Below are 25276 nucleotides of genomic sequence, written 5' to 3'. Positions count from 1 at the left end.
AGAAACGTTAGTGCGGCGGTCGAAATGCTTAGTGGTATTTCGTCTGCCGCTACGTTCTGAGTTCAAACTCCGTTGAGGTCGACTTTGCCTTTCATCCTTTCGGGGTCGATTAAATAAGTACCAGTTACGCACTGGGGGTCGATGTAATCGACTTAATCCGTTTGTCTGTCCTTGTTTGTCCCTCTTTGTGTTTAGCTCCGTGTGGGTAGTAAAGAAATAGGTATTTCGTCTGCCGCTACGTTCTGAGTTCAAATTCCGCCGAGGTCGACTTTGCCTTTCATCCTTTCGGGGTCGATTAAATAAGTACCAGTTACGCACTGAGGTCGATGTAATCGACTTAATCCGTTTGTCTGTCCTTGTTTGTCCCCTCTGTCTTTAGCCCCTTGTGGGTAGTAAAGAAATAGATATTTCGCCTGCCGCTACGTTCCAACCTCCCACTGCTTCCAACCTTATTGTCCGCACTCCACGAACCCCCACCATTTACTTCTTCCCAAAATCCACAAGCCCTATCGTCTCCGCCTGTAACTGCCCCACGAAATTGATCTCAAAATACCTCGACTGTGTCCTTTCCCCCTAGTGGCTTCCCTCCCCGCTCACATCCACGACACTAACCATGCTCTCCGTTTCTTCAACTCTTTCTCCTTCCCTGCTGGCCCCTCTAAACTTCTCTTCACTCTTAATATCAAGAGTCTATATACGGGGATCCCACACAACGAAGGATTTCTTGCACTCCAACACTTCCTAGACCTTCGACCCAACCCTTAACCTGATACTTCCACACTTCGTCTGGCCAAACTTGTCCTCTCCCTCAACTGCTTCTCGTTCGCGGGATTTTTTTTTACCAACAAGTCTCGGGAGTGGCCATGGGAACGAAAATAGGTCCCAACTATTCGAAGCTGTTCGTTGGCTATGTTGAGGCCCAAATATTCTCACGATTCACTAGTCCCACTCCCGAACTATACGGTTGTTATATTGACGACTGTATCGGTGCGACCTCCCCTCACCACTATCCACACAGCCCTTGCCAGAGCACGTTCCGTGGACTGTGCCTCTGGTCTCTCTTCCTGTCATCTACTACCCTCCACCCTACCTATCAAACGCACCCTTCCCCGAGCTTTCCGGCGACTCCAGTCCAACCACTCCATCTCGCACATCTTCCCCAACCTACCCTTTCCCTCCTTCAAAATCAGCCCACAACCTGCGTGACTCCTGGTCCACAGTTTCCTTACCTCTCAAACTGATTCGTTCTCCTGCTCCCACCCACGCTGCCGCACTTGCCTCTACCTCTTCAACACCACCATCCTCACAAGAATCCATCATGGTCCCTGTCATATCACCGATACTTCTAGCAACGTCATTTACTTCATCTCTTGCTCTTTCTCTGTACATAGGCCAAACGGGACGTCACTTGGCTGACTGGTTCGCGGAGCACCTCCGAGACATTAGAATCGGCAATGACACCCTAGTCTCGCACCATTTCCGCTCTACCGGTCATGCACTACAACACCTCTCTGTGTTCGGATTGTCTTTGCACAGGGTCCATCCGAACTCCCGCCTTTGCCATGAACAGAAATTAATCTTCTCTCTCCACTCCTTTGCGCCACATGGGCTCAACTCCCTTCCTCTCTTCATCTGACTCCCCTCCTCTCCTCTCTTCATCTGACACTTCTTCTCTTCACTCCTACCGACTTCTCTTGCTCCGACACCTACCCACCTTCTCTTCATTGATACGCCCTCCATTCCCACCCCAATTCCTGCATACCCCACACCACTACACCAATCACACCACTCCACACGCACTAGCACTGACCACTTCCCAGCACCCACACCACTCACACGCTATCATCCGCATACCCACATTACAGATGCACACATCCACACGTCATAGTCACTAGCCTCTATCCACACAGGCACATACACTTGCACTTTCTTACATACACACGCACGCCCACCATCGTTTTGTGATCGTCAATACTTTATTATCTCCCCTTCTTTCTACCTCTCCATTCAAACCATTTTTCCCAACCATCCGCCATGCTGGATCGCTAAATCTACAAGATTTTTATTCTCTCTCTGTTTATTTTCTAATTCCTTTCTGTTGAAGAGCGTAGGCTCGAAACGTAAAAGACTTCCTCAATTTCCCGAGCGTCAAACTAATACACCTGCTTGTTGTTCATACACCTGTCTTCGTCTTTTGTCTTTCTGTAAATTTCAACTATATATATATATATATATATATATATTTCACATTTCGGGGTAGATAAAATAAGAACCAGTTGAGTCCTGGAGTCGATGCAATCGACGAATCCCTGATCCAAAATTTTAAATCTTATCCAATTGTAAGAATTATTAAAACCATAACTATAGTTCACGCCAAGTATCAAGGGAGTGAACTCTTATAGGCTTTACCCACAAGTAGTCTCCCATGTTTAAACATATAGAATGCTTTAAATATAAAGATATCAACATTTGCCAAAATCGCAGGGGAAAAGTGCTTAGCGGCATTTCTTCCGACTTTACGTTCTGAGTTCAAATTACGCCGATGTCAACTTTGTGTTTCATCATTTCGGGGTCGATGAAATAAGTACCGGTTGAGCACTAAGGTCGATATAATCAACTTAACCCCGCTCCCCGAAATTGTTGGCTTTGAACGAAAATTTGAAACTAATATTTTATTAGGTGTTCTTAGTTCAACTTCCGCCGAGGTCGAAAATCGGAAAAACGCCGGATAAATGAAGAGATGGTGGCGTGGATTTCCACCTCGGCATCCAAAACTCAGAGTTTTATCTTGGCTACCGAATAATTGTCACATATTACATTTACAGATATATATATATATATATATATATATATATATTGGCACGTAAAAAACACCATCCGAGCGTGGCCGTTCGCCAGCCTCGTCTGGCACCTGTGTCGGTGGCACATAAAAAGCACCCACTACACTCACGGAGTGGTTGGCGTTAGGAAGGGCATCCAGCCGTAGAAACACCACCAGATCTGACTGGCCTGGTACAGCCTTCGGGCTTCCCAGACCCCAGTTAAACCGTCCAACCCATGCTAGCATGGAAAGCGGACGCTAAACGATGATGATGATGATATATATATATATATATGGTAGTTAGACATCAGGTATGCCTATGAAAGTCAATATAGATATATATATTTTCTTTAATTTTTAATTCTATTATTTCAAGCAATCTGATTTGTTTAGAAAAACCTTTAAAAAAAAAGAAAAAACTATGCCATCTCCTTAACCAGAATGTTGATGGGGAACAAAAGTTATATTTAAAAGTCATAGGCGCAGGAGTGGCTGTGTGGTAAGTAGCTTGTTTACCAACGACATGGTTCCGGGTTCAGTCCCACTGCGTGGCACCTTGGGCAAGTGTCTTCTGCTATAGTCTCGGGCCGACCAATGCCTTGTGAGTGGATTTGGTAGACGGAAACTGAAAGAAGCCCGTCATATATATGTATATATATATATGTGTGTGTGTGTTTGTGTGTCTATGTTTGTCACCCTAGCATTGCCTGACAACCGATGCTGGTGTGTTTACGTCCCTGTCACTTAGCGATTCGGCAAAAGAGACCGGTAGAATAAGTCCCGGGGTCGATTTGCTCAGTCCCTGAAAATAATCTTGATAAACTCAACCAACAAGAACAAGCGGGTCTTTCCATTAACTCAATCTCAATAACTTTTATGTGGAGTCTTCAGGAGAGAATTACTTCTATCAATTGTATGGACTGAGGGCAGGTTTAAAGGGCTTTTAATAATCCTTCAATAATTAAAGGTTCTAAAATAAGGAATTGTTTAACATTTAGTATTTGCATTACCGTCAAATACTCTTTACTCTTTTACTTGTTTCAGTCATTTGACTGCGGCCATGTTGGAGCACCGCCTTTAATCGAGCAACTCGACCCCGGGACTTATTCTTTTTGTAAGCCCAGTACTTATTATATAGGTCTCTTTTGCCGAACCGCTAAGTATCGGAGACATAAACACACCAGCATCGGTTGTCAAGCAATGCTAGGGTGACAAACACACACACACACACATATATACATATATACGATGGGCTTCTTTTCAGTTTCCGTCTACCAAATCCACTCACAAGGCTTTGGTCGGCCCGAGGCTATAGTAAAAGACACTTGCCCAAGGTGCCACGCAGTGGGACTGAACCCGGAACCATGTGGTTGGTAAGCAAGCTACTTACCACACAGCCACTCCTGCGCCTATTGTTTTGAATTAATCATTAATTATCTCATAGCTTTGAGGTTTCAATGATGTGATTGTTTATTTTTAGAATGATACTATAGGGTAGGTGTGAGAGACATGATCCGACCAGTTTCAAGATAAAACAGATGGAATATCTAGGCGGGAGTTGGTCAGTTTCAATACTAAAAGGTTAAGAAATGACGTTTTAGTTTAGTCTGATAAGATTACAATTGAGATCAGTGAAGGAACCTCAACATGCTAGAAACAGCACAAATCTACCTCTAATACACTATACCAGTGCTACTTAAAGTGGTGGTCTGCGAGCTATCAGCTGCCAGTACACAGAGTTTCCAGAAAAGAAAGAAACATTATAAAATGCTTATGTAATATTTGTATTATTTGTTTACAAAATAAATGTAAGATAAAAAAAAAAAATTATCAACTTTTATTATATTCATTATATATATTGTTTACGGTATAAATTAATATTACTAAGAAATATTACTGTGGAGGCACGTGGCTTAGTGGTTAGCGTGTCAGCATCATGATCGTAAGATTGTAGTTTCGATTCCAGGACCGGGCGACGCATTGTGTTCTTGAGCAAAACACTTCATTTTACGTTGCTCCAGTCCACTCAGCTGGCAAAAATGAGTAACGCTGCAATGGACTGGTGTCCTGTCCAGCTGGGGAACACATACGCCATTGAAATCGGGAAACCGGGCCCATGAGCCTGACTAGGCTTTAGAAGGGCGTGTTTATTTTGGAGGCGCAATGGCCTAGTGGTTAGGGCAGCGGACTCGCGGTCAGAGGATCGCGGTTTTGATTCCCAGACCGGGTGTTGTGTGTGTTGATCGAGTGAAAACACCTAAAGCTCCACGGCGATGGACTGGCGTCCCATGAGTCTGACTAGGCTTGAAAAGGGTGCATAAATAAAATAAATAAGAAATATTACCAGTCCCTGGTACATTTGAAGAAAAAAAACTGCTGGTACGCCACATCAGATAGTTTGAGAAGCACTGCACTATAGTACCATCATAAAATGAAGGACACAGAAGATGAGTGTAGTCCTAGATGCACGACTATAAACAAAAGATAGGATGGCTCTGGCAGGTAAGGATTTTCTCAGAAGTCAACTCAATCTGGTCTGACACGGTGCAAAATAACAACAACAACAGTAATGCAAGTATATATTTCTTTTATATTGATCAGTTCCACCCAGACTAAGGATTAACAATAGCTGGATGACATTAATCCACTGTTTGACCTTTTGAAGATCACTGGTTGCAAGAAAATCAGGAAGCAAAGAAGCAATTCCAGAGAAATGCTGTTTTTGTGGGAAACATGTTTTGTGGGAAACACATTCTGTGGGAAACATGTTTTGTGGGAAATATGTATAAATATGTATGCAGTATAAAATTAAGGGTTTGAGAAAAGACTGTAAGGTTGGTGAGAGGTGTTGAGTAAGTTTAAGTGTTGGCAGTTTACAGCCAAAAGATCGAGTGAAGCAGGGGCTGTTGTAGTAACAGTTGGAGTAACAGAAAGAGAGGACACAGTGAAGGGATTTGAAAATAAATTAAGTTTGATTCAAATCAGAACATCTACATTGAGTTTTCATATTTGTAGCCACAGCCACAGATGCCATATGTTATTGTGTAAGAATCTCTGCTCCGTGTTGTGTTACTCGAACACAATGTTCAAACTGAGCCGATCGGCTGAAGTCTCTGGTCACTGCAGTCCAGCCATCGGATAAGACTTTTATTGCAGGTGATCCTTCACATACCAAAGGTTCTAAAAAGAGAAATAATATAATCATTATATAAAGGTTTCAAATTTTGGCACAAGGCCAACAATTTCAGGGGCAGGGGATAAGTCGATTACATTTGACCCCAGTGCTAAACTGGTACTCTCTTTTACTTGTTTCAGTCATTTGACTGCGGCCATGCTGGAGCACCACCTTTAGTCGAGCAAATCGACCCCGGGACTTATTCTTTGTAAGCCCAGTACTTATTCTATCGGTTTCTTTTTGCCGAACCACTAAGTGATGGGGACGTAAACACACCAGCATCGGTTGTCAAGCAATGGTGGGAGGACAAACACAGACACACAAACATAGACACACACATACATATATATATATATATGACAGGCTTCTTTCAGTTTCTGTCTACCAAATCCACTCACAAGGCATTGGTTGGCCTGAGGCTATAGTAGAAGACACTTGCCCAAGGTGCCACGCAGTGGGACTGAACCCGGAACCATGTGGTTGGTTAGCAAGCTACTTACCACACAGCCACTCGTATTTTATCAACACCAAAACGAATGAGAGGCAAAGTCAACCTCAGCAGAATTTGAACTCAGAATGTAAGGATGGACAAAATACTTAGAAGTATTTTGCTAACAGTTCTGCAGGTTCACTGCCTTTATGATTATACAACTATTAAGTAATATAATAATATTTTAGTTATTATATTACTAAATGATATTAAATAAATGTTACAGGGATGTAAGCACACCAACACGAGTTGTCAAGCAGTTGTGGGGGACAAATAGTCACAATTACACACACACAAGTGTGTAATGTACACACACACACATATATGACAGCCATCTGGTTCGCCAGTCCTCAGTCAAATCGTCCAACCCATGCCAGCATGGAAAGCGGACGTTAAATGATGATGATGATGCGTATGTCTGCGTTTACATGTGTGTGTATATATACATGTATACGCACATATATTCACACACAGACACACATGTTGCATATACATACCACATACACACACTCTGCATATAAGTGTGTATGTATGTGTGCATGTCTGTCACAACAGCTTTTTGCTAAGAAGTGTAAACATCAGTAAGAAAACTGAGAAACAGGAGATTTTGAACAAAAATACCTTGTGGTATTTGATCCTCCCTATTGACCATCTCTATGTTAATGGTCACACAGCAAAAACAATGAGAAGAAAAATAATAACTGCATAAAATTTTAATTAAATATTTTAACGAACAATTATCCACTCACCTATTGTAAACACCATATTCTCCTTCATCCGCGTTTTACAGCCCAAATCTAATTAAGAAAAATAAATAAATGTACTTTGACATTTTAATTAATGAACAAACAACATTAACAACATCACAATTACTTTATCAATTTTATCAATTGTTGGGCTGCTAAGTTACTCTTTTACTTTTTACTCTTTTACTTGTTTCAGTCATTTGATTGTGGCCATGCTGGAGCACCACCTTTTAGTTGAGCAAATCAACCCCAGCACTTATTCTTTGTAAGCCTAGTACTTATTCTATTGGTCTCTTTTTGCTGAACCGCTAAGATAAGGGGATGTAAACACACCAGCATCAGTTGTTAAGTGATGTTGTGGGACAAACACAGACACACAAACACACACACATATATATATATGGAAGTATGCTGTGCGTGAGAAGATCCAGCAGGACAAGTGAGACCATAACCCATGGCCTCTACCTGGGATGTAGCCAGTCCACTTATACATACCTTTCCTTCTTGGGACACAAAACTCTACTTGTGAAGACCTGTTGAGGCAAGTGGAAATCAAAATCAAAATCCATCAACATCAATGGAAATTGTAGCTGTGATACCAGTGCCGGTGGCACGTAAGCGAACCATCCGAACATGGCCGTTGCCAGTGCCGCCCCGACGGGCCTCCATGCCGGTGGCATGTAAAAAGCACCATCCGATAGTGGCTGTTGCCAGCCTCGCCTGGCCCCCGTGCTGGTGGCACGTTAAAAGCACCATCCAATCGTGGCCGTTGCCAGCCTCGCCTGGCCCCCGTGCTGGTGGCATGTAAAAAGCACCATCCGATCGTGGCCGTCACCAGCCTCGCCTGGCCCCCGTGCCAGTGACACATAAAACGCAACATTCGACCGTGGCCGTTTGCCAGACCCGTCTGGCACCTGTGCCGGTGGCACGTAAAAAGCACCCACTACACTTACGGAGTGGTTGGCGTTAGGAAGGGCATCCAGCTGTAGAAACACTGCCAGATCAGACCGGAGCCTGGTGAAGCCTTCTGGCTTCCCAGATCCCCGGTCGAACCATCAAACCCATGCTAGCATGGAGAGCGGACGTTAAACGATGATGATGAGGATTTCTGTCAATGAATGCTGCCTTTCAGTTGATTTTTAAAACAATGAAGTATTTAGTAAAATAACTTTCTTGTTATTAAGCCGGGGTCTGCAACAAACCAACATAAATTTTGATGGAAAAATTATAATTTTGACGACTTCAAAACAGCAAGTTTATGTCATAGAACTGGGGGTGGTGTCAGGCTCATTGGTATCAAAAGGGTTAACATACACTCGCTGTATACACTACAGTCACTAGAAACCAGTGGTTCATAAAGTGGGTAGTACTGCACCCCTGGGGGTAGTGGAAAGACCCAGGGGGTGCATTGAAGAAAAATGGAGGCAATAATGGGGTGGCCAAAAGGGGGCGATAGATGTAAAAACAACAAAATAATGGGTTAATAAAACATAATCTATGACATATTTGTGAAACACAGCTGTTTTACATTTGTGAATTTGCTTCAGGAGGTGGTCTATGTTTGTGGTGATGCATAGGAAGGGGAGTACCAAGGGAGCAGCAGCCCCCTTCACAAAGTTAGGAAACCACTGCTATATACAGCAACAGTATACTCACCAATATGAAATATGTCAGGTAAACCATGGAAATATCGACCAATTCCATGACCACAGAAATCAGGAATGACTTGAAAATCAGCTGCTGTCACCACATCACTGTAACAGAATGGTAAAAGAGAAATAAATTATTTAGGAATTTCAGTAATATACTCTTTACTCTTTTACTTGTTTCAGTCATTTGACTGTGGCCATGCTGGAACACCGCCTTTAGTCAAGCAAATCGACCCCAAGACTTATTCTTTGTAAGCCTAGTACTTATTCTATCGGTCTCTTTTGCTGAACCACTAAGTGATGGGGACATAAACACACCAGCATCGGTTGTCAAGCGATGCTAGGGGGACAAACACAGACACACAAACACACACATACATATATATATATATATATATATTTATATATACACATATATACAACAGGCTTCTTTCAGTTTCCATCTACCAAATCCACTCACAAGGCTTTGGTCGGCCCAAGGCTATAGTAGAAGACACTTGCCCAAGATGCCACACAGTGGGACTGAAACCGGAACCATGTGGTTGGTAAGCAAGCTACTTACCACACAGCCACTCCTGCGCCTATTTTTGGCTTTTTTGTTTTTTGCTTTTCATTGATTTACAGCCATTTTCTTATGTTGTGTGTTGTGGAATCATCATCATCATTTTACATTTGCTTTCCATGCTGGTATGGGTTAGATAGTGTGATTGGAACCGGTAAGCTAGAGAGCTGCACCAGGTTCCAGTCTGACTTGGCGTGGTTTCTACACCTAGATGCCCTTCCTAATGCCAACCACTCCAAGAGTGTAATGGGTACAATTTGTGCCACCAGCAATGGCCAGGACTACAATTTCACGAGTGCCATTTATATGGCACTGGCAACGCCCACTGCTATGATTCTTTTTGCTTTTTTTTTTTTTGTTTTTATTGGAGCAATTATATTTTTTCAGTTTTTTCACAAATGGTTGCTCTCTCTCTACTGGAAACCACTTAAACAGGAATTAAAACATTTAAAGTTGTTTAACTTCAACCCAGCTATGATTGAGAAGACAGACCAAGACATTCCAGCTGTGACCATTGCATCTTTTTATGTGCCAAAGAGTATATTATTTAATGTGGACTTCCTTTTATTACCTCTGCCTTAGTGAAGGCAGAGGTATTGTTTTCAGTTGCATTTGTTTGTTTGTCTGTGGACAAGATATCTCAAGAACCACTGGATGGATTCAGATGAAACTTTCAAGGATGTTTGGCCTCATGACTGACACAAACTGATTAGATTTGGGGATCAATCCGGTACCAGACAAGGATTCTGGATTGTTTGTTATATTTACTTTACATGATTACGATCTTATGTTAACTTTCAAGTCTCTCTCTCAATTATCTCCCTTTAGGGTGTAACTATTTTGAATGGTGAATTTAACTTTGGCTTGTATTAAATAAGGATAAACTATTTATTAATGTTACTATATTTTCTACAGCCACTTCGCATTCCATGACTACCACTGGATCGATCAGGTCCCAGACAAGGATTCTGGATTATTTTTCCTGTTTTTTTACTTAATTTTTGAGAGCAGTTCGATTCATTTTTAGTATTCTCGTTTGTGAGAGCAGTTGAGTTTATTTCAGATATTCTCAATTTAAAAATCATCTCTGACTAATTGTTGAGAGGATGTTGGTGTTGCCTTGGCGGAGGTTTGCACTCTCTGAGTGCTCTTGTTATTTAACATGTTCTGATTTCAGAGACATTTGATTGCTATTTCAAGCAGGTCAAATGAGTGTACAGGCTTCACTGTTGAGGTAAAATGTTTAGAATGATGCTCCTTGATGCGAGGCCACAAGACAAAAGCTGTAATGTGGTGCGAACAAAATAAGCAACTAAATATAGGGTTGTAAGTTAATCACAATGCCAGTTTATATTTGTACAGACACAAAAATATGAAATATGAAGAAATCCCGGGACTAAACACTAGAAGGTATTTCTTAGGAAAACAACAGCCTCCACCACCACCACCACCACTATCACGTATCAACACCACCATGACCTATGGCTGGGGATGGGTGTCAATGTCATAATTTTGGTCAAGGGCTTTCTTGGTCAGAGGTGAACTTGGAGTCCGAAACAACAACAATAAAAATACAACTTACTTAATTTTTCGTCCAATTTCTGAGAAAGGAACATCATCTTTACAAATGTTGATGGCCTCCATTAAAGCACGACGTGCTGTTTCAACGAGTTGTTGTCCTCTTTCATCGACATCTCCAATAAGGTAAGTTTCTGAAACGTCACCATGGTAACCATTGATGTAAACCTGATGCGATAGGAGGATCAGTTAGTAAAATATATACAAATGTGTCAAAGCATGTATATGTATGCACACGTGTGTGTGTGTGTATATATATATATATATATACATCTAATATAGGATAAAATTTTTCGAAAAAAATTCTATCAATGGCCAGCATATTCAAAAATACCTTTAAAGGTTAAATTTATAAACAACTTATAAACAAGGGCAAAAGAAAAAAATTTCTAATGCCAAATATACCGAAAATAGAAACATCGTCAATAACCATATAATTCATCACTATAAGTTGCATATATATATATATATATATATATATATATATATATACTTTATTTAAAAGCAGCAGAAATTCAACTAAACCTGTTACTCAGAGTTTCACGTTCCCGTTCGTCGGACAGTTTAATATTTTAATTTCAATTTCCAGGTATTAATTATATTTTCTTTATTAATGACAATATGTATTTTAACCAAAGATTCGATGTAAGGTTTTTCCTCGACTTTTATAATTTTATATATTTTTTATATTTTATATTGAGCTCATTTTTGTTTATCGCTCGAATATGACCGTTATTTGAAAGGACCAATCAAACAAGTCCATTTTTAAAGGTGTAGCGTTTATACTAGTCTTGATAGAATTGGCATATCAGTTCTATTTTAACAAAAACTGTCCGACGAACGGGAACGTGAAACTCCAAGTAACAAGTTTTGTTGAATTTCTGCTGCTTTTAAATAAAGCATATTACTCTACCCCTGGTATTTGAGTACTCTTTTTTCCACCTTGTTTCACATTTATGTGTTTACTCCGGTATATATATATGTGTATGTATATATATACAAGATGCCTTCTAATGATGAGGTACTTTCTAAACACAAGTAACCAGGACTAGAACAAATATATATGAAGGAGAGTGTTTAATACATGATACAAATAACATGTTTGACCATTATGAGATATCATATTTGTGTGTGTGTATGTGTACGCATATATATATATATATATATATATATCTCTGAGACCCCCTTCGGTCATGACACAGACCATGGGATTGCACCTAGAAAGTTACCCTCTGCAGCACAAGTCCGGGCAAGGTTGTCTATGGAAGACCAGCAGTCGCCCATGCATACCAGCCTCCCCTCTCCACGCCACCAGTGTTATCCAAGAGAAAGGCAAAGGCCGATACAGCTTGGCATCAGTGACATCACAACTCATTTCTACAGCTGAGTGAACTGGAGCAACGTGAAATAAAATGTCTTGCTCAAGAACACAACACGCAGCCCGGTCCAGGATTTGAGCTTACAACCTCACAATCGTAAGCTCAAAACTCTAACCACTGAGCCATGCGCTTTCACACACACATCACATATATATATATACATATGTCAAAAGTAAAAGAATTTTGATAACAACTGCGTTCAACTCCATTTATTTACTTATACTATACAAATTACTGTACATTAACCCGGAGTTTCTACCTTTGAATAGGTCGCTACATCCTTGTAACTTGCGTGAATTTTGCTATCCTGCAAACTGTTTATTGAATTTTCCATGTTAACAGTAAACAAAGAATAATTCATTCATCCATTTATATATATATATATATATGTATATATATATATATATATTTCTTTACTACCCACAAGGGGCTAAACACAGAGAGGACAAACAAGGACAGACAAACGGATTAAGTCGATTATATCGACCCCAGTGTGTAACTGGTACTTATTTAATCGACCCCGAAAGGATGAAAGGCAAAGTCAACCTCAGCGGAATTTCAACTCAGAACGTAGCGGCAGACGAAATACCGCTAAGCATTTCGCCCAGCGTGCTAACGTTTCTGCCAGCTCACCGCCTTATGTATATATGTATACATATATGGGAAGGGGTGCTGAGAACTTCCTGATTTTAAGGGTATTGCGTGATGGCATAATCATCCAAGTTTCTAAGTTCCTTTACAGGGCTTAGAAAATCTGAAGGACTGCTGCAATGAGTATGCAAATCTGAGAGGGGGATATATCGGATAAAATCATAATTAACTGATCCTCCTCTATTTTCTTTTACCCAAAGTCAGGAACCTTTCAGTACCCAATCGTATGTACGTGCGTACATACATATGTATGTATTTTGTAAACAAACCTGGAAGCATCAAGGGAGTATTCTACAGAAAATAAATCAATTCTCACATGCAGAATGGCTGCAAAGACAGCTTAGAATATTGGGTTAAATGTCCTTTAGAAGATGGAAAAAAAAAATTGGCCGGCAAGCTTCTAAAGAGAATCAAACCCTGTACATCTCAAATTTCAGTTGAGCACTCTGTTGTACTATTAAGCTAAGAGGGTACAGAGCACCGGTATCTGAGAGGTTTGGTCTCCAGTTCAGTGAAGGGGTTTCCTGGCCTCCGTTTTCCAGCTTTTAAAGGATATTTACCTAATTTTCTAAATTGTCTTCACAGCCATTGTGCATTTCAGAATTCCTTGATTTTCTGTAGAATATATAAGTAGCATAGGAGTGGCTGTGTGGTAAGTAGCTTGTTTACCAACCACATGGTTCTGGGTTCAGTCCCAGTGTGTGGCACCTTGGGCAAGTGTCTTCTGCTATAGCCTCGGGTCGACCAAAGTCTTGTGAGTGGATTTGGTAGACGGAAACTGAAAGAAGCCCGTCGTATATATGTATCTCTCTTTTACTCTTTTACTTGTTTCAGTCATTTGACTGCGGCCATGCTGGAGCACCGCCTTTAGTCGAGCAAATCGACCCCGGGACTTATTCTTTGTAAGCCCAGTACTTATTCTATCAGTCTCTTTTGCCGAATTGCTAAGTGACGGAGACGTAAACACACCAGCATCGGTTGTCAAGCAATGCTAGGGGGACAAATACAGACACACAAACACAGACACACATATATATATATATATATACGACAGGCTTCTTTCAGTTTCCCTCTACCAAATCCACCCACAAGGCATTGGTCGGCCCAGGGCTATAGCAGAAGACACTTGCCCAAGATGCCACACAGTGGGACTGAACCCGGAACCATGTGGTTGGTTAGCAAGCTACTTACCACACAGCCACTCCTGCGCTTATGTATATATATGTATGTATGTGTATATGTTTGTCCCTCCCAACATCGCTTGACAACCGATGCTGGTGTGTTTACTTCACCATAACTTAGCGGTTCGGCAAAAGATACCGATAGAATAAGTACTAGGCTTACAAAAGAATAAGTTCCAGGGTCAATTTGCTCGACTGAAGGAAGTGCTCCAGCATGGCCACAGTCAAATGACTAAAACAAGTAAGAGTAAATGCACACATACAATAATCCTTTTAATATCCACTTTTCCATGCTTCCAAAGGTCAGAAGGAGGAGTTTGTTGAGGCAAACTTTTTTACAGGTAAATGTCCTTCCAGTTGCCAAACCTCACCTGTTTCTAAACAAGGTAATACTGGTTTCAAATTTTGGTAGAAAGCCTTCAATTTCAGGTAGGGAGTAAATCAAATATGCCCCCCAAGCAGCACCACCACCTATTACATAACTGATACTTTATTTTATGGACCTTGAAAGGATGAAAGACAAAATCAACTTTGGTGACATTTGAACTCAGAACATAAAGTCAGAAGAAATGCTACGATGCACTGTTTTCCAGCATGGGAACCATTCTGCCAGCCTGCTGCCTTCCAAACAAGAGAATATTTCCCCAAGGCCAGACATCTTTTTGCAGAATAGTAGATGTGAATGGCTTATTTCTTCATTGCCCACAAGGGGCTAAACACGGAGGGGACAAACAAGGACAGACAAATGGATTACGTCGATGACATCGACCCCAGTGCGTAACTGGTACTTAATTTATCGACCCTGGAAAGGATGAAAGGCAAAGTGGACCTTGGCGGAATTTGAACTCAGAATGTAACAGCAGACGAAATACCTATTTCTTTACTACCCACAAGGAGCTAAACACAGAGAGGACAAACAAGGACAGACAAACGGAATAAATCGATTGTGTAACTGGTACTTATTTAATCGACCTCGGCGGAATTTGAACTCAGAACGTAACGGCAGACGAAATACCGCTAAGCATTTCGCCCGGTGTGCTAACATATCTTAATTCTTTATTGCTCACAAGGGGCTAAACATAGAGGGGGCAAACAAGGACAGACAAAGGGATTAAGTCAATTACATCGACCCCAGTGCATAACTGGTACTTAATTTATCAACCCCCGAAAGGATGAAAGGTAAAATCTACCTCAGCGGAATTTTGTCATTCACATATATGCATATGTGTCATCTGTATATGTATGTATATGTGTCATATGTGTATGTGTGCATATATATAAGTTTCCCTACCGTAATATCAATGTTGATGATGTCACCATTTTGTAGAGGTCGAGAGTCGGGGATTCCATGGCAGGCAACATTATTGACTGATGTACAAACTGACTTGGGATAATTGTTGTAAAAGAGAGGAGATGGATAGGCATCATGGTCGATGCACAGGTTGTGTACGATCTTGTCCAGCTCATCAGTTGTGATGCCCACCTGAAATGACAAGCTTCGTTAGTCAAGGTGGGGAATTGAAGAAAGTCCCAAAACAGTGTGGTTTCAATTTATATACACTCACGCATTATACACAGACAGACACCATACACACACATTACATAGATATCTACACAAACTCATATGCATATCCACACATCGCATACATGTATACACTCATACACATTACAATGAGTAGCCTAGTGGTTAGGGTATTTGGTTCACAATCGGAAGATGACGAGTTTGATTTCCAGCACTTCATTTCATATTGCTCCAGTCCACTTGGCCGGCAAAAATGAGCAGTAGGAGTGGCTGTGTGGTAAGTAGCTTGCTTACAAACCACATGGTTCCAGGTTCAGTCCCAGTGCGTGACACCTTGGGCAAGTGTCTTCTACTATAGCCTTGTGAGACGGAAACTGAAAGGAGCCCGTCGCATATATGTGTGTGTGTGTGTGTGTGTATAAATATATGTACGCGTGTGTATATGTTTGTGTGTCTGTGTTTGTCCCCCCCAACATCGCTTGACAACCAATGCTGGTGTGTTTACGTCCCCGTAACTTAGCAGTTCGGCAAAAGAGACCGATAGAATAAGTAGTAGGTTTACAAAGAATAAGTCCTGGGGTCGATTTGCTCAACTAAAAATGGTGCTCCAGCATGGCCACAGACACAAGACTGAAACAAGTAATAAAGAGAGTAAAGAGAGTACCTGTATTTTGAAGGACCAGCCTTGTCAGGTTGAATCTCCCTGAGACCTACATTAAGAGTACATGAATCTGTGGAGCACTCGGCCACTTGCACAGTAATTTCACGAGCAGGGTGTTCCATTGGTTGGATCAACTGGAACCCCCGTCATCATAATCAATGGAGCACCAGTACACATTACATTCATACACGTGCAGGCACACACACAGGTCAGGTTAATGTATAGCTCCCAGGTCAACCCTGATCCCACAGATCAAAAGCTTTCCAACCATGAGCAAAAAAAAGGTCTTTGATGTAGGACTATAACATATAATCTGTTCTAATCTTATTTAAGAGGATTTCAGAGATGAAGCTGTTATTTCTAACAGATTGAGCAATGAAACAGAGGCTCCCATCGGTCATCATGTTTGGCCCCTTGACCTCAAGATCTTCTAGAGTTGCCTATTCTACCTTCCTTTTCTCCCAGTAACTGCCTCAATGGGGTTTCTCTCATAAGATATACAAATGGGTGCTGAAAAGTTCCTGGCTTTAAGGATATCATGAAAGGCCTGGTCGGAGGCCCAACCTGATGAGTTCTTTTTCAGGGCTTAGAAAAACTGAAGGGTCACTGCAATAAGTGTGAGAATTTGAGGGGAATATGTAGAATAAAATCATAATTAACTGATCCTCTTCTATTTTCTTTTAGGGATCTTTTCGGTTTGAATGTGTTTATAAAACATCTTTTTCTCTTGGCTTTATTGAGAAAATGCTATAGTTTGTAAGATGTTTGTTGTTTTTTTTCTTCAATTTCTGCAATTTAAACCAATCACTGACATCTATTGAAGTAAGAAACATTCTGTACCGTATGAATATGTCCCTCGTTTACATTTGGGAAGAAAAAAAAGATACCCTTCCCCCCACCCCTAACCTAAAACAGATTGAAATGCAATAGATCGATACTAGGGTCATAATTATGGGTGACAATTGCATATGACACTGCTAGAAAAAACTGCCGTTCAAACCGAAATGATCCTCTTTTACCCAAAGCCAGCAACTTTTCAACGACCCCTCATAAGTGAATCTAACCCTTTTTTCAACATCTCCCACCATACACTCCATCTGGTGCAATGTAAAGGGTGTTTCAAGAGGTGGGCAGAACACTCATCCTATTCTGGTCCTTGGAGATGTGCAAAGGATTACACATTCAACCCCACCACATCTTCATCATCATCATCATCATCCTTACTGCATATAACTGTAATATAAAAAATATATTTGACTCTATTTCATCTGCTTGATGCACTTTTGTGGACATTTTTACACATCAATTTAACCCAGTCCCATTGCATGCATACATACATATATATATACACCAGAACTGGGTTAACCATTAAGCAAAATAAGCAGTTGCATAGGGTATCAAAGGAAGGAAGGGGCACCACAGAAATGGTAAATGGTTTACAGCACAAAAGAAATCACTTTAAAATCACTAAAATAATAATCAACATGTCTTATCTCTACTAAGTATGGAAGCAGATGTGTTGCATATTAATTATGAGGGTTTGATCAAAGACTTTACAGTAAAAAAATAATAATAATAATTGGAGGAAACGTGTCAAATATAAAGTGGAAATATACAAAAATAAACACTATTTTCCATCTCAGTTTTCTTCTGATTGTGAAAAATATAATTTATTTTATCATTTATTATTGTTTATATTTTGCATTATATTACGTGCCAGCAGCACGTAAAAAGCACCATCCGATCGTGACCGTTGCCAGCCTCACCTGGCCTCCATGCCAGTGGCACGTAAAAAGCACCATCTGATCGTGGCCGTTTGCCAGCTCCGTCTGGCACCTGTGCAGGTGGCACGTAAAAAGCACCCACTACACTCACAGAGTGGTTGGCGTTAGGAAGGGCATCCAGCCGTAGAAACATTGCCAGATCAGACTGGGCCTGGTGCAGCCTTCTGGCTTCCCAGACCCCAGTTGAACCATCCAACCCATGCTAGCATGGAAAGCGGACGCTAAACATTGATGATGATATTTTGAATCATATATATATATGGGGGATATCAAAATCTTTCAAGTGCTTTAGGGCCTCTATGAGTCTTAATCTGACCTTGATACACACACATGTACACAAACAAAAGAAAAGAGAACTCAACACATTGTGGAAATTGTATGAATCCTGCAGAGTGGTCATTGACTTCCCTCACTGTACTCAGTTTTACACACAAAGTATACATGTGATCAATCAGATGTGATCAATCATTTATCTTTTTATCATTTACTCATTTCAGTCATCAGACTGAAGCCACGTGAAAAATTATAATTATAAATTATATTTGCAGAGCAGCAGTAGCTAGGCTGCTACCAGTTAATGAATGAGGCTCACAGGATCCACACACACAAATTTATATACAAACACACATACAGACATGCACATCTACATGTTTATACATGTATACTGTATTTATACTTGTGTACCAATGTCTGTTTTTCCGTCCTTGTTTTTGTATACATTCGATGCTTTCTTCCAAGGAATCTAATGCTCTTAGCTTAGTTTTTCCTTGGGGCTGGCCAGATCGGAGTAATCTCAAGATTAATCAGCCGAAATTGCGAGGATGAACTTGTTTCTTGACTGAGGATAGAAAGCTTCGAATGACCTGTCCTTGTATTTTTGTATCGTCTATCTGGATGTTTTGTTGTCCCTTTTTGTATCACCTAACTGTCTGGATGTTTTGTTGTCCCTTTTTGTATCACCTAACTGTCTGGATGTTTTGCGTTCTTGTCCCATTTTGTATTTCTATATATATACATATATAGTGGCATACATACACTTTGTTCTCTATACACATGTGTATGTATTTGATTATCCGTTAAGCATTCAAATCATTGTCAACTTTAATACTTGTATATTCATATAGTTTTGAATTAATCATGCAATACCCTGTAGCCTTGAGATCTTATTGATGAGATTGTTTCCTTTAAGAATGATTTTAGGGGGTTAATGATAGAAGCCAGATCTGACCAGTTTAAACCCTTTTGTTACTGTATTTATTTTGAGATGCTCTGTGTTTGTTTCAATTAATTTTGAATATAACAAAGAATTTAGTAAAATAACTTAGTTATCATTAATCGAGTGTTAGGAACATAAATTGTGACTAAAGTTTGGTGGAAGATTTTAATTCAAAACTTATGAAAACAAGACATTTGTACTCAGAGCCAGAGCCGGTTTCAGCTGAATTGGTAACGAAAGGGTTAAATGCTAAAGGGTTTAATAGGGAACAAGCTTTTCTGTCAAATACACTATATTTCATATATGAGTGTGTGTAGACAGACAGATAGACACATGCATGTGTTTGTATGTATAAAAATGGTTATTAATCCAAGCAAATTGAGGAACAGAAAAAATGAACTTGAAAATGCAGACAGAATAAATTGGAATTAATTAGAATTTAATCATATTTTAAATTATAGGAATATACCTGACTGGTTTCATATAAGATTTTCAAAAGCGTATAGTGTTTGGATTTGAGTTGTGAATTATATCTACTCTGGCCATTGTTATAAAAATAGTATGTTTTTAAGGTAGGAATGCAGCTCAGAACACATAAAAAATTTTTTTAAATTACATTGAAATATTGAAAAAAATTTCAAAACTTACTTTCAAGTGTTGAGAAGTAAGGTCAAGAATTCTCCTTGCCAAACTGCAGGAATTTCTGATGGAATCTATTTGTTGGTCAGAGTGGATTTCTATAAAATTAGGATGAGGGTCGTTACCATGTACAGATACATAGGGTGGTCGTTGTATGTGTGCTGGAACCAAAAGTGTTTTGGAAACCTTTTCTGGTTTCACAAAAGCAAAGCCATGAGGCCCATGGTAAGAACTCACTCTTTTAATATGCAAATTGGTGTTCTTCAATGCTGACCTTAAGCCACGCAGTACTTGATATGTTAAACCTAATGTAGGGAAAGAAAGAAATAAAAACCTTATATGAATACACAAGAAAAATGTCAGTTCTTTTGAGAATAAGGTTTGATAGCTCATCTTTGGTGTAGCATTAAATGGTTGAAAACTAAAGTATTATCTGATCATTTTTCATTTTCCATGCTGACATGGGTTGGACAGTTTGACAGGAACTGATCCAGCCCCTGACCTTACCAGGTGCCATTGTCTATTCTGGCATGGTTTCTATGGCTGGATGCCCTTCCTAATACCAACCATTTTACAGTATACTGGGTGCTTTTTATGTGGCACCAACGCTTTTTACATGGTACCAACAGACGTCTGTTGTAAATAACTTTACCCCACTAAAATGTTCAATCTCTATTTCTCAGAGTCTAGATTAAAATGTGAGAGTGTATTATTAAATATGTTTGTCTTATCGATAACTTTTCTCTAATAAAGTCCAACATCTAATTCTCAGGAGACAAAATGAAGCAACACAGAGTAATGTAACGTAAAACCCCGACCATACAGTTCACCCTTCTCTAACATCTGCCTTTTACTTTTTAATCCTTCTACTTGATTCAGTCATTAGACTACAACCATGCTGGGGCACCAGCATAGAGAATGTCTTTTTTTAGTCGAATAAAATCAACCCTAGTATTTATTTTTTTAAGCCCGGTACTTATTCAAACAGTCTCTTTTGCCAAACTGCTAAGTTATGGGGGATGTAAACAGACCAACACCAGTTGTCAAGCGGTGGTGGGGGACAAACACATACACATCATCATCATCATCGTTTAACGTCCGTTTTCCGCGCTAGCACGGGTTGGACGGTTTGACCGGGGTCTGGGGAGCAGGGACTGCCCCAGGCTCCAGTCTGATCTGGCAGTGTTTCTACAGCTGGATGCCCTTCCTAACGCCAACCACTCCGCGAGTGTAGTGGGTGCTTTTTACGTGCCACCTGCACAGGTGCCAGAGGGGTCTGGCATCGGCCACGATCGGTTATTGCCTTTTTTCGTTGCATTGCGGCAGGGGGGAGAGTTCCGGCAGAGAGGAGAGAAGGAGAGAGAGTGGGGGGGATGCATGTAATATAGGGGAGCACCAGTGGGGAAGGTTTGGGGTAAAGAGAAACGATGACAGGTAGGGTTGGTGGCAGGTTCTAGACAGAATGAAAAGTAGGAAGTAAAACGTAGGATATCACGAGTGGGGGAGGGGGCTGGAAGGAGATAGCCGGTTGAGGCAGTGACACATTTCAAAACAGGAGGAACATAAGATAACAGGTTAAGTGGGACGTTTGATGAGCTGCAGCGCTAGCTGCTTCTGTCCAGGGGGAGAGAGGCAGGGGTAAAATACATAGTGAGAAAGTATATTGAGGAGGAGGGGTAGGAGGAACAGACACACGTAGTGGTGGCGGTGGTAGAGGGGATATCCGGTGAGGATGGTGTAAACAGTGTGTTCTCCGGTATGGGTGGTGGGGGTGGGAGGGCGGGCGAACCGCGAACGAATGGCGGGCTGCGAAGATTTTGATTGGGGACAGTAGACTTAAAACAATCAGGGTTTGAAGAAATGAACAGAGTAACGAACAAATTAACTTGGTACCGAGGGGTTAAACAAATTAAAGGGTTATATTTTAAGAACAAGCAGAATTAGTGAATAGATTCGAACATTTAAGGGTTAGCGGCAAATGTATGTGTGTAGTACAAGAGTCGGAAGAAATGAAATGAGAATTCTTAGCTTGCTTGCTATGATCATCGCTGTGTGGTCAAGAAAGGGTGAATGAAAGAGAAGCACACGAGGTGATTATTTATATAGGTTCACCGGAAGTGGGTTGGAAAGACAGAAGTTTTGATTGAAAGTAATGGCGGAGGACGAACGAAATATCTTCATACCGAGGCATTTTAAAAAAATTTAAGAATTTTGAGGAGGAAAGAACACGCAGGTTAGCGAATGGCGGGCTGCAAGACTTTGATTGGGGACAGTAGACTTAAAACAATCGGGGTTTGAAGAAATGAATAGAGTAACGAACAAATTAACTTGGTACCGAGGGGTTAAACAAATTAAAGGGTTATATTTTAAGAACAAGCAGAATTAGTGAATAGATTCGAACATTTAAGGGTTAGCGGCAAATGTATGTGTGTAGTACATATATATTTATTAATATGGTGAGGGTTGACAACGAGTATAGTGAAGAATTCCAGGTAGGAGTCCACCAAGGATCAGTCCTCAGCCCCCTCTTATTCATCATAGTCCTCCAAGCAATAACAGAGGAATTTAAGACAGGATACCCCTGGGAGCTTCTTATATACTGATGACCTTGCTCTAATAGCTGAGTCATTGTCAGAACTAGAGGAGAAGTTTCTGGTGTAGAAGAAAGGTTTAACATCGAAGGGCCTTAGAGTCAATCTAGCAAAAACCAAAGTCTTAGTAAGTAGGAAGGCAGACAAATCACAAATCCCTTCAGGTAGATGGCCCTGCTCAATCTTTAGAAAAGGCATAGGTAGAAACTCCATAAGATGTACCCAGTGTAAGCTATGGACACATAAGAGGTGCAGCAATATCAAAGGAAGGCTAACTGGGAAGATAGTTTTTGTGTGTGGCAAATGCTCAGGAGCAATAAACACTGAAAATGTGCAGAAAACAACTTCCGTCACATGCCAGGGGAAATAACTAGAAGTAGTTGATAGTTTCCATGACATAGGTGTCCAAGTTAGTAATGGGGGTGGATGCTCTGAGAGTGTAGCTACTAGAATAAGAATAGCCTGGGCAAAGTTCAGAAGGCGCCTACCTCTGCTGGTGACAAAAGGCCTCTCGCTCAGAGTAAAAGGTAGACTGTATGATGCATGTATGCAAACAGCCATGCTGCATGGCAGTGAAGCATGGGCCATGACTGCTGAGGACATGCATAAGCTGGCAAGGAATGAAGCCAGTATGCTCTGCTGGATGTGTAATGTCAGTGTGCATACACAACAGCGTGTAAGTGCTCTGTGAGAAATGTTGGACATAAGAAGCATCAGATGTGGTGTGCAAGAGAGATGACTGCACTGATATGGTCATGTGTTGCATATGGATGTGGACAGCTGTGTGAAAAAGTGTCACACTCTAGCAGTAGAGGGAACCTGTTGAAGAGGTAGACCCATGAAGACCTGGGATGAAGTGGTGAAGCCCGACCTTCGAATGTTGGCCCTCACAGAGGTGATGACCAAGACCTTTGGGGATATGCTGTACTTGAGAAGACTCGGCAAGCCCGTAACTGTGGCCTATGCCAGTGCAGCATAACCAGCCCATTTAAGAGTACTCTTCAATCATTGGGCCACCAGCATTAGCCATGTACCAAAACTCTCGCAAGACTAGACGGAATCAAAAAAAAATATAGCTGCTTCGACTAAGTAGAGGGGGGGGGGCTATTTGAGAGGAAAAGGTGGTTTTATGGCAGATGCTGAGAGGCAACCTCGCATTATATAAGGATGGGTGGGAATAGCCTGAAAAAAGCTAGAAAGGTCGGTGACGAGATGACAGAGTAGCTCAAGATACAAGGTGACACGCATATGTGTAGGACAAAAATGCCTGAGGCCAAAACCCCTCAGTTGCACTGCTAGTTTTAATTTTTTTAGGAAAATATATTTTTTACCTATACATGGGGAGCTACAAAACAACCATCATGTGGAGTGAACCAACAGAAAAAAAAAACTTTTCATGATTACTTCATTAGTAACTTACTTAGATTATATATTTTTCTCCTAATTTTAATGGTATTAAAATTCAAAAACAGAAAAATATAACTGAGGTGGGGGTTCTGTCCTAATTCGCATGCGAAATGGGACAGAATCCGCACTAGTTTGTTTTGTCCGGACTTCAACAGGTAAACAGTGGCAAAAGTATATTCCCAACGAACGTATACTTTTACCAATGGATGTGATACCAGATAATGTTACACAAGGACAATAATTATAATTTTTATTCTGTGTTATGTGTTCATCGTATAAGTCTGTATTCTCTTCTCCCCAACAAACTTATCAATAAACCGGCGCTGACCTTTAGAAATTGGCAATAAATAATATATTTTAAAATATGAAAACATTTTCGAGCATGTCTATATCTTTAGTCGGCGAACCTTCGGTATAGGTGGACCAGTTACGCACTGGGGTCGATATAATCGACTTAATCCGTTTGTCCCCTCTATGTTTAGCCCCTTGTGGGTAATAAAGAAATAGGTTTAGGTACACACGTGAGTTTGTTTACATTTCTGAAGATAACAGAAACCCTTTTACTCCCACCCCTAACCCAAACCTTAACCCCCCATATATATAAAAAAAAAAACACTTTCTTAAAATGTATCCGGTACTTCCGGTACTTATACCGAAGTTACGCCCTTTAGTCTTTCAAATCCTCTTTGTACTGTCCGCTGTGCCTCTCTGTATCTCGGGTTTACTACAGAGAGTTTGCGTAAGGATCACCTTACCTGACATTATAAACCACTTCTCTTCAGGTGACGAGTTCCGTCGTTTGTTATTAAATGCGGTGTGTATAATGTATAGAAATGTGTGCACATATATAGAGAGATAAGGGAACTAGTTAACAGCGGGATGTTTTGATTTGAGAGCTAAGTCCAAGACGCATGAAACCTTCCTTGCTTCGAAGAAGGTCAGCTTCAGGTGAAGTGAAACGAAAAGTGAAGGATGTAAGGGAGATAAGGAAGGTGTTCGTCAAGTGATGGAACCTGGTGAAAAATAGTCCGGCCGGATAGATTATGAAAGATGGAATACGAAATGATTTAAAACACCAAGAGTGGTTTAGGAAGATGAATAGCGATAGAAAAAAATTCAAGAAGTAAAGAAACATAATTTGAAATAATGAGAGAGAGCGGGGAAATATATTAGGTATCTTTTCGGTTTGAACGGCAGTTTTTCCTAGCGGTGTCATATGAAATT

At 40.7% G+C, this 25276-nt stretch overlaps 1 protein-coding gene across 1 annotated transcript; it reads right to left on the bottom strand.

Annotated features, from left to right (window-relative positions):
- Positions 1-5391: 5391 nt before the first annotated feature.
- Positions 5392-25045, bottom strand: LOC115223519 (methionine aminopeptidase 1D, mitochondrial). The gene is made up of 7 exons (XM_029794150.2): positions 24808-25045; positions 20064-20359; positions 15524-15715; positions 11026-11189; positions 8889-8986; positions 7236-7283; positions 5392-6001 (listed from the first exon to the last, which is right to left on the bottom strand). Exons 1-7 carry the CDS (start codon positions 24812-24814, stop codon positions 5859-5861), a joined length of 948 nt encoding a protein of 315 aa, XP_029650010.1. The 5' UTR covers positions 24815-25045; the 3' UTR covers positions 5392-5858.
- Between the last annotated feature and the right edge of the window lie 231 nt (positions 25046-25276).

This window comes from Octopus sinensis, linkage group LG23, assembly GCF_006345805.1.
Source record: "Octopus sinensis linkage group LG23, ASM634580v1, whole genome shotgun sequence".
In the NCBI taxonomy this organism is placed as follows: domain Eukaryota; kingdom Metazoa; phylum Mollusca; class Cephalopoda; order Octopoda; family Octopodidae; genus Octopus; species Octopus sinensis.
The sequence above is the reverse complement of the archived record's forward strand: the minus strand, read 5'-3'. Positions and strand labels throughout refer to the sequence as shown.